The 11219-nt window shown below is 41.9% G+C and overlaps 1 protein-coding gene across 8 annotated transcripts in view; it reads left to right on the forward strand.

Annotated features, from left to right (window-relative positions):
* LOC106602779 (SLAM family member 5) overlaps positions 1-4680 on the forward strand; it is a 42163-nt gene extending 37483 nt beyond the window's left edge. For all 8 annotated transcript variants that reach the window (XM_082974341.1, XM_014195637.3, XM_014195642.3 and 5 more), the window contains one exon: positions 180-4680. In XM_082974341.1, the coding sequence (XP_082830467.1) occupies positions 180-317 (138 nt within the window). In that variant the 3' untranslated portion in view covers positions 318-4680. The remainder of the gene's footprint in view (positions 1-179) is intronic.
* The last annotated feature ends 6539 nt before the right edge of the window (positions 4681-11219 follow it).

Here is an 11219-nt window from a genome sequence, read left to right on the forward strand (position 1 = left end):
ACAAGAGAGTGTCAGGCATATCCTGTTTCCTTCCTCTGGCACAACGTTTATAATGAAGAAGCATAAGATCCTTTTTTAATTGTGTTACTTTCCTAACCTCTTTTATCTCCCCTCTCTCTGCCCCTTCTTTCCCTGTCCCTCTCTGTCCTTCCCTCCCCTACCTCCTTCTCCCTGCCTAGGAGGAGCGAACAGATATACCGGAATTGGAGTCGCACAGAACAGATATACCAGAATTGGAGTTGTGTACCCTGACATCAGTTTATGATACACTCCTGTTACATCGCAATGCTGGCAGCGGGGATGTTGACACAGCATGAAGGAGAAAAACGGTGGGATAACTCACATTCTGTAGAGGACGGTTTATCATAAAGAGGATGTTGAAACAAAATGAAAGAAAAAAAATATTCATTCTAACAACCTTTTAGAGGCACAGTTGTTAATGGAGAAAAATCCCCTGGAACTGTTGCGCTGATGTTATAGTTTCAGGCTTTCTTTGTAGGTCATTCTCACAGACCTGTCAAATAGAGGACTCGATGACATCCACTGATAAGGACCAATTCAATAACTATGCATTGAGTAAATAGCAGGATCGGGATAATCCCTCTTTTCAAGTGTATTTTGTCCCAAATCCCAATGTATTGGTTAAAACAAATGGAACATATCTTTTAAAACAATTCACTAGTGTGTTTGCAATGCTACTGCTGTGCCAAAGCTTATTTTCAATATTGTCTGTTCTGTTGTTTAAATGTAGGTGCCTCCCCTGTATCTTTTGAGCTGGTCATTGTTTAGCTTGCCAGCGGATAGCAGCTGTGTACATAATATTAAAAAAAGCAGGCGTTTGAGATAAAGCCACCTACTCCTTAGAACCAATGGCTGTTAGGCTCCTTTAGAAACAAAAGGTCCATAAAATGTTTTCCTTTCACCATGTATGTTGTATCGAAAAAAAACTTGCTGAGGGATAGATCTTGATTTGCCATTTGATCTTGAGTGACATTTTCCTCTTAACGCTTTTCGCAAAAGGTAGGTCTGGGCTAAATTGTAGCTCTTAATTAGCTTGTTTTGTTTATTATGATGGAGCATTTATTGGTTGTCCTTATCTATGTAGCACATCCTCCCTTAAGAATGCAATCACTTTTTCCTGCAGACACTGTACACTCTCTTTGTCACGTCCTGACCATAGTAAGTTAATATTTTCTATGGTAGAGTAGGTCAGGGCGTGACAGGGGGTGTTGGTCTGTTTTTTATTTCTATGTTCAGTTTCTAGTTTTGTATTTCTATGTTGGTGTTTGGGTTGATCTCCAATTGGAGGCAGCTGATCCTCATTACCTCTAATTGGAGGTCATATTTAAATTGTTTGTCCCACCTGTGTTTGTGGGTGATTATCTTTTGAGTAGTGTGTTTTCCTCTCTGCGTCACGGTTTGTTGTTTGTGTTTCAAGTGTATAGCATTTAGTTTCACGGAATAAATAAATGTGGAACTACGAACACGCTGCATTTTGGTCCGATCCTTCAGACAGCCGTGACACTCCTATCAGAGCATGTCGTGCTCTATCTACATTAGTGCAGCCTTTGTATATACAGTGGGGAGAACAAGTATTTGATACACTGCCGATTTTGCAGGTTTTCCTACTTACAAAGCATGTAGAGGTCTGTAATTTTTATCATAGGTACACTTCAACTGTGAGAGACGGAATCTAAAACAAAAATCCAGAAAATCACATTGTATGATTTTTAAGTCATTAATTTGAATTTTATTGCATGACATAAGTATTTGATACATCAGAAAAGCAGAACTTAATATTTGGTACAGAAACCTTTGTTTGCAATTACAGCGATAATACGTTTCCTGTAGTTCTTGACCAGGTTTGCACACACTGCAGCAGGGATTTTGGCCCACTCCTCCATACAGACCTTCTCCAGATCCTTCAGGTTTCGGGGTTGTCGCTGGGCAATACGGACTTTCAGCTCCCTCCAAAGATTTTCTATTGGGTTCGGGTCTGGATACTGGCTAGGCCACTCCAGGACCTTGAGATGCTTCTTACGGAGCCACTCCTTAGTTGCCCTGGCTGTGTGTTTCGGGTCGTTGTCATGCTGGAAGACCCAGCCACGACCCATCTTCAATGCTCTTACTGAGGGAAGGAGGTTGTTGGCCAAGATCTCGTGATACATGGCCCCATCCATCCTCCCCTCAATACGGTGTAGTCGTCCTGTCCCCTTTGCAGAAAAGCATCCCCAAAGTATGATGTTTCCACCTCCATGCTTCACGGTTGGGATGGTGTTCTTGGGGTTGTACTCATCCTTCTTCTTCCTCCAAACACGGCAAGTGGAGTTTAGACCAAAAAGCTCTATTTTTGTCTCAGACCACATGACCTTCTCCCATTCCTCCTCTGGATCATCCAGATGGTCATTGGCAAACTTCAGATGGGCCTGGACATGCGCTGGCTTGAGCAGGGGGACCTTGCATGCGCTGCAGGATTTTAATCCATGACGGCGTAGTGTGTTACTAATGGATTTCTTTGAGACTGTGGTCCCAGCTCTCTTCAGGTCATTGACCAGGTCCTGCCGTGTAGTTCTGGGCTGATCCCTCACCTTCCTCATGATCATTGATGCCCCACCAGGTGAGATTTTGCATGGAGCCCCAGACCGAGGGTGATTGACCGTCATCTTGAACTTCTTCCATTTTCTAATAATTGCACCAACAGTTGTTGCCTTCTCACCAAGCTGCTTGCCTATTGTCCTGTAGCCCATCCCAGCCTTGTGCAGGTCTACAACTTTATCCCTGATGTCCTAACACAGCTCTCTGGTCTTGGTCATTGTGGAGAGGTTGGAGTCTGTTTGAGTGTGTGGACAGGTGTCTTTTATACAGGTAATGAGTTCAAACAGGTGCAGTTAATACAGGTAATGAGTGGAGAACAGGAGGGCTTCTTAAAGAAAAACTAACAGGTCTGTGAGAGACGGAATTCTTACTGGTTGGTAGGTGATCAAATACTTATGTCATGTAATAAAATGCAAATAAATTACTTAAAAATCACTCAATGTGATTTTCTGGATTTTGTTTTAGATTCCGTCTCTCACAGTTGAAATGTACTACCTATGATAAAAGTTACAGACCTCTACATGCTTTGTAAGTAGGAAAAATCGGCAGTGTATCAAATACTTGTTCTCCCCACTGTGTCTGTGCTAGCACAGGTTACTGTGACCCGGAAATACAAAATCTGACGATACCATAGTGAGTTGCACTGTAGGCTATTTCATATTATACTACTCTATTTCAGAGTAGTTACTGAGACTGAATATGAAGATATAATTCACTTTTCAACTATTTTAAAATAATCTCTTTACTTATTCAAACTGATAAAAAATAAACATGTTGTACTGAGCTTCAATATATTAAGTCAACGACTTACCCATACATTTCATTTTAAGTCATAAAATGTGTATATTTCCTGATGTTTAACAGTCATCAATACATCAATACCCATGCTTGAAATATATAAATGTTTTACATACCCTATCACAACTCAATATGATGGTATATTACTCCATTCCCCGTTTTATGTTTTTGTTGTCATTTAAATCTTTGTAAACAAATAATGCATTGCTTCAGAATACCTGTGTAAACTATCATTCCTTGAATCCACAGCTGCTTCTATAAGTTTGAGAGTGGAAACATTTCTTCAGAAACATTTCTCCAGAAACACAACTCCAGATTGTAGTTTTAATGTAACCTACTTCTAGGGTCAATAGGAGAAACCACTGTAATTGGTTGGTGGATTCTCTATTTAGCGAGTTTAAGTGTGTGACCTTTTGTTCTGTCACTTTGCATGCCAGACAGCTGTACATTTCAAATTTAAAAACAATGACTGTAAACAGTGAATTAACTTTTTATTTAAAAATCCTATACATTTCCAGCTTTGTTTATAGAAAACGTTGGTCTTTTCTTCCAATCCTTTTCCTCCATCTAGTGGTTGAATGTTTTTATATTTCAGTATACTGTATACTGTACATAATGCACAGTGTTTCACTCTGAGACAGTATACTGTAAATTGTGTAAGTGTATCTTAAATCATGTGGACTCAAAATGTTCCCTAACAACCTTTCTATGCCTTAGACTGTGGTCATGCATTTTTGTGCCAATGTGCCATTATTATAACATTATTGTGAGTAAACATTTAAACATTTGTGAAATATGCCATGTCGATGCTATTTGGTAGCAAAACATGAGCCTCATTTATCATTCTGTGTATTTATGTTATGCATGTTCATTTTAATATTGTTATACTACTGTGTTATTGATTTTGTATTATAGATATGTTGTGTTAGAGTAGTGTCATGTCCTGACCAGTAAAAGGGGTTATTTGTCATTGTAGTTTGGTCAGGGTGTGGCAGGGGGTGTTTGTTTTGTGTGTTTTGGTGTTTTTGGTTTAGGTTCTATGTTTTCTATTTTTATGTTTAAATCTAGTTTTCTATTTCTATGTTGGGTTTTTGGTAGGATCTCCAATTAGAGGCAGCTGGTTGTCATTGTCTCTAATTGGAGGCCATATTTAGTTGAGGTTTGTTTCACTTGTGTTTTGTGGGTGGTTATTTTCTGTATAGCCTGTGTGCCTTATGGAACTGTTTTTCGTTGTTTGTTTCTTTTGTTTAAGTGTTATCTTTAAATAAATTAAGTATGAGCACTTTACCCGCTGCGCCTTGGTCCTATACTTACGACGCCAATGACAAGTAGAGTGTAATAATATGTTGTGTTATGTACTGTTTTATTTTGTATGTAATTGCATAATCGTGATTGGACCCCAGGAAGAGTAGCTAATGGGGATCTGCAATAAATACAAATGTTATGTAGTTTTCCACGAAATTCCGATTGCGCACTGTTGTAATTTGTTAAACTCCAATGTTTTGTTACAGGAAATGTGTAAACGTCCTATATAAACACACATGATCTTTCAGTCTGTAGCAGCATGGACAAAGTGGTGAGTAGCCTACTTTTAATTTGATTCCTGATCTGTAGCATAACTCCACAAAGTTACGTTTTCTTCTACAATCACGGAAGTGGGGTACGGAAGCAATCTTTCTCAATTGAAAGCAGTTAATCCAAGTAATAACGACACTGGATTATAGCTCCCATTATACCTTGATTATCAAATCAAATTTATTTATATAGCCCTTCGTACATCAGCTGATATCTCAAAGTGCTGTACAGAAACCCAGCCTTAAAACCCCAAACAGCAAGCAAAGCATGTGAAAGAAGCACGGTGGCTAGGAAAAACTCCCTAGGAAAAACTCCCTAGAAAGGCCAAAAACCTAGGAAGAAACCCAGAGAGGAACCAGGCTATGAGGGGTGGCCAGTCCTCTTCTGGCTGTGCAGGGTGGATATTATAACAGAACATGGTCAAGACGTTAAAATGTTCATAAATGACCAGCATGGTCAAATAATAATAATCATAGTAGTTGTCGAGGGTGCAACAAGCACGTCCGGTGAACAGGTCAGGGTTCCATAGCCGCAGGCAGAACAGTTGAAACTGGAGCAGCAGCACAGCCAGGTGGACTGGGGACAGCAAGGAGTCATCATACCAGGTAGTCCTGAGGCATGGTCCTAGGGCTCAGGTCCTCCGAGAGAAAGACAGAAAGAGAGAAAGAGAGAATTAGAGAGAGCATATTTAAATTCACACAGGACACCGGATAAGACAAGAGAAATACTCCAGATGTAACAGACTGACCCTAGCCCCCCGACACGTAAACTACTGCAGCATAAATACTGGAGGCTGAGACAGGAGGGATCAGAAGACACTGTGGCCCCATCCGATGATACCCCCGGACAGGGCCAAACAGGCAGGATATAACCCCACCCACTTTGCCAAAGCACAGCCCCCACACCACTAGAGGGATGTCTCCAACCACCAACTTACCGTCCTAAGACAAGGCCGAGTATAGCCCACAATGATCTCCGCCATGGCACAACCCAAGGGGGGGCGCCAACCCAGACAGGAAGACCACGTCAGTGACTCAACCCACTCAAGTGACGCACCCCTCCCATGGACGGCATGGAAGAACACCAGTAAGCCAGTGACTCAGCCCCTGTAAAAGGGTTAGAGGCAGAGAATCCCAGTGGAAAGAGGGGAACCGGCAAGGCAGAGACAGCAAGGGCGGTTCGTTGCTCCAGCCTTTCCGTTCACCTTCACACTCCTGGGCCAGACTATAGGACCTACTGAAGAGATAAGTCTTCAGTAAAGACTTAAAGGTTGAGACTGAGTCTGCGTCTCTCACATTGGTAGGCAGACCATTCCATAAAAATGGAGCTCTATAGGAGAAAGCCCTACCTCCAGCCGTTTGCTTAGAAATTCTAGGGACAATTAGGAGGCCTGCGTCTTGTGACCGTAGCGTACGTGTAGGTATGTACGGCAGGACCAAATCGGAAAGATAGGTAGGAGCAAGCCCATGTAATGCTTTGTAGGTTAGCAGTAAAACCTTGAAATCAGCCCTTGCCTTAACAGGAAGCCAGTGTAGGGAGGCTAGCACTGGAGTAATATGATCACATTTTAGGTTCTAGTCAGGATTCTAGCAGCCATATTTAGCACTAACTGAAGTTTGTTTAGTGCTTTATCCGGGTAGCCGGAAAGTAGAGCATTGCAGTAGTCCAGCCTAGAAGTAACAAAAGCATGGATTCATTTTTCTGCGTCATTTTTGGACAGAAAGTTTCTGATTTTTGCAATGTTACGTAGATGGAAAAAAGCTGTCCTTGAAACAGTCTTGATATGTTCTTCAAAAGAGAGATCAGGGTCCAGAGTAACGCCGAGGTCCTTCACAGTTTTATTTGAGACGACTGTACAACCATCCAGATTAATTGTCAGATTCAACAGAAGATCTCTTTGTTTCTTGGGACCTAGAACAAGCATCTCTGTTTTGTCCGAGTTTAAAAGTAGAAAGTTTGCAGCCATCCACTTCTTTATGTCTGAAACACAGGCTTCTAGCGAGGGCAATTTTGGGGCTTCACCATGTTTCATTGAAATGTACAGCTGTGTGTCGTCCGCATAGCAGTGAAATTTAACATTATGTTTTCGAATGACATCCCCAAGAGGTAAAATATATAGTGAAAACAATAGTGGTCCTAAAACGGAACCTTGAGGAACACCGAAATGTACAATTGATTTGTCAGAGGACAAACCATTCACAGAGACAAACTGATATCTTTCCGACAGATAAGATCTAAACCAGGCCAGAACTTGTCCATGTAGACCAATTTGGGTTTCCAATCTCTCCAAAAGAATGTGGTGATCGATGGTATCAAAAGCGGCACTAAGATCTAGGAGCACGAGGACAGACGCAGAGCCTCGGTCTGACGTCATTAAAAGGTAATTTACCACCTTCACAAGTGCAGTCTCAGTGCTATGATGGGGTCTAAAACCAGACTGAAGCGTTTCGTATACATTTGTTTGTCTTCAGGAAGGCAGTGAGTTGCTGTGCAACAGCTTTTTCTAAAATTTTTGAGAGGAATGGAAGATTCGATATAGGCCGATAGTTTTTTATAATTTCTGGATCAAGATTCGGCTTTTTCAAGAGAGGCTTTATTACTGCCACTTTTAGTGAGCTTGGTACACATCCGGTGGATAGAGAGCCGTTTATTATGTTCAACATAGGAGGGCCAAGCACAGGAAGCAGCTCTTTCAGTAGTTTAGTTGGAATAGGGTCCAGTATGCAGCTTGAGGGTTTGGAGGCCATGATTATTTTCATCATTGTGTCAAGAGATATAGTACTAAAACACTTTAGTATCTCCCTTGATCCTAGGTCCTGGCAGAGTTGTGTAGACTCAGGACAATGGAGCTTTGGAGGAATACCCAGATTTAAAGAGGAGTCTGTAATTTGCTTTCTAATGATCATGATCTTTTCCTCAAAGAAGTTCATAAATGTATTACTGCTGAAGTGAAAGCCATCCTCCATTTGCGAAGGCTGCTTTTTAGTTAGCTTTGCGACAGTATCAAAAATAAATTTCGGATTGTTCTTATTTTCCTCAATTAAGTTGGAAAAATAGGATGATCGAGCAGCAGTGAGGGCTCTTCGATACTGCACGGGTACTGTCTTTCCAAGCTAGTCGGAAGACTTCCAGTTTGGTGTGGCGCCATTTCCGTTCCAATTTTCTGGAAGCTTGCTTCAGAGCTCGTGTATTTTCTGTATACCAGGGAGCTAGTTTCTTATGACAGATGTTTTTAGTTTTTAGGGGTGCAACTGCATCTAGGGTATTGCGCAAGGTTAAATTGAGTTCCTCAGTTAGGTGGTTAACTGATTTTTGTCCTCTGACGTCCTTGGGTAGGCAGAGGCAGTCTGGAAGGGCATCAAGGAATCTTTGGGTTGTCTGAGAATTTATAGCACGACTTTTAATGCTCCTTGGTTGGGGTCTGAGCAGATTATTTGTTGCGATTGCAAACGTTAATAAAATGGTGGTCCGATAGTCCAGGATTATGAGGAAAAACATTAAGATCCACAACATTTATTCCATGGGACAAAACTAGGTCCAGAGTATGACTGTGGCAGTGAGTAGGTCCAGAGACATGTTGGACAAAACCCACTGAGTCGATGATGGCTCCGAAAGCCTTTTGGAGTGGGTCTGTGGACTTTTCCATGTGAATGTTAAAGTCACCAAAAATTAGAATATTATCTGCTATGACTACAAGATCCGATAGGAATTCAGGGAACTCAGTGAGGAACACTGCATATGGCCCAGGAGGCCTGTAAACAGTAGCTATAAAAAGTGAGTGAGTAGGCTGCATAGATTTCATGACTAGAAGCTCAAAAGACGAAAACGTCATTGTTTTTTTTTTTGTAAATTGAAATTTGCTATCGTAAATGTTAGCAACACCTCCGCCTTTGCCGGATGCACGGGGGGTATGGTCACTAATATAACCAGGGGGTGAGGCCTCATTTAACACAGTAAATTCATCAGGCTTAAGCCATGTTTCAGTCAGGCCAATTACATCAAGATTATGATCAGTGATTAGTTCATTGACTATAACTGCCTTGGAAGTGAGGGATCTAACATTAAGTAACCCAATTTTGAGATGTGAGGTATCACAATCTCTTTCAATAATGGCAGGAATGGAGGAGGTCTTTATACTAATGAGATTGCTAAAGCGAACACCGCCATTTTTAATTTTGCCCAACCTAGATCGAGGCACAGACACGGTCTCAATGGGGAAAGCTGAGCTGACTACGCTGACCGTGCTAGTGGCAGACTCCACTAAGCTGGCAGGCTGGCTAACAGCCTGCTGCCTGGCCTGCACCCTATTTCATTGTGGAGCTAGAGGAGTTAGAGCCCTGTCTATGTTTGTAGATAAGATGAGAGCACCCCTCCAGCTAGGATGGAGTCCGTCACTCCTCAACAGGCCAGGCTTGGTCCTGTTTGTGGGTGAGTCCCAGAAAGAGGGCCAATTATCTACAAATTCTATCTTTTGGGAGGGGCAGAAAACAGTTTTCAACCAGCGATTGAGTTGTGAGACTCTGCTGTAGAGGTCATCACTCCCCCTAACTGGGAGGGGGCCAGAGACAATTAATCGATGCCGACACATCTTTCTAGCTGATTTACACGCTGAAGCTATGTTGCGCTTGGTGACCTCTGACTGTTTCATCCTAACATCGTTGGTGCCGACGTGGATAACAATATCTCTATACTCTCTACACTCGCCAGTTTTAGCTTTAGCCAGCACCGTCTTTAGATTAGCCTTAACGTCGGTAGCCCTGCCCCCTGGTAAACAGTGTATGATCGCTGGATGATTAGTTTTAAGTCTAATACTGCGGGTAATGGAGTCGCCAATGACTAGGGTTTTCAATTTGTCAGAGCTAATGGTGGGAGCCGTTGGCGTCTCAGACCCCACAACGGGAGGAGTAGAGACCAGAGAAGTCTCGGCCTCCGACTCCGACTCGCTTAATGGGGAGAACCGGTTGAAAGTTTCTGTCGGCTGAATAAGCGACACCGGTTGAGCATTCCTACAGCGTTTCCCTCCAGAAGCCATGAGAAAGTTGTCCGGCTGCGGGGACCGTGCGAGGGGGTTTATACTAACGTTACTATCTGTACTTACTGGTGGCACAGACGCTGTTTCATCCTTTCCTACACTGAAATTACCCTTGCCTAACGATTGCGTCTGAAGCTGGGCTTGCAGCACAGCTATCCTTGCCGTAAGGCGATCGTTCTCCTGTATATTATAAGTACAACGACTGCAATTAGAAGGCATCATGTTAATGTTACTTAGCTTCGGCTGTTTGAAGTCCTGACGAACCATGTCCAGATAAAACCTCCGGGGTGAAAAAGTTGAATGAAAAAAGTTGAGTGAGGGAAAAAGTAAAAATATACGGTAATGAAAAAGTAAAAAACCGTCAGGTAGCAAAGTAAGATCGGCAACAAAACGCACAGCAGCGTAAACAAGTCTGCAAGTTGTGACCGGAAACAGGAAACCGGAAACCCGTCTTGGTCTTTGTTATCCGGAGGTGTGTGTACTCATAAGCCTGTTTGTTTCTCCTTAGGTGACGTGCGTAACGATATCCCGCTCCCGTCCACCCACTCTAAATGAATGAAAACGCGCTTTGGTGATGAAATGTAACTTCCTTATCTTATAAACTAACTTTGACCAAATATGATTATTCATGTTCTGAGTCGATAACATATCTAACATATCATAAACATTATATTTAAAAATCAGATTTTGTAACTTCAATAATAAGCACCGAACTCTGACAGAGCGGTGGCGCTTTCTCGCAGTAACTTTTGAGGGTTTTACATGTGTTGGTCCTCTGCAAAGTTGTTTGTGAGAAATCTAAGAAAAAGAACAGGAATTTTTTTATTACCATAAAGGGTACAGCATACTAAAATATGACAATACTACATGGCATGTCTCAAAATCAATATCTATTTTATGTCCTCCCGATTCAAGAAGAAAAATTATGATTTCAACAGTGAGTCTGTCAATTAGCCTAATCCTCGCATAGCATCCTGCCTAGCTGACACAACGCTATTTTCCAGTTTTTTGACCACTTTGATTCTCTGGCCGCCATTGATTTAGTCGCCTTAATTTTGGCCATCCCTAAGGGCAAACAATTTTGAACTGATTATGAGAGACATGGGTTTGGACCATTGGTTTTCATAGAGGAGTATCTACACAATTAACATACTATTTTACCCTTTGGTCAAAATATGTGTTTTTGATTGGACACCCTAATGACATTTATTCATGTAAT

This window comes from Salmo salar, chromosome 04 (assembly GCF_965601325.2).
Source record: "Salmo salar chromosome 04, fSalSal1, whole genome shotgun sequence".
NCBI lineage: Eukaryota > Metazoa > Chordata > Actinopteri > Salmoniformes > Salmonidae > Salmo > Salmo salar.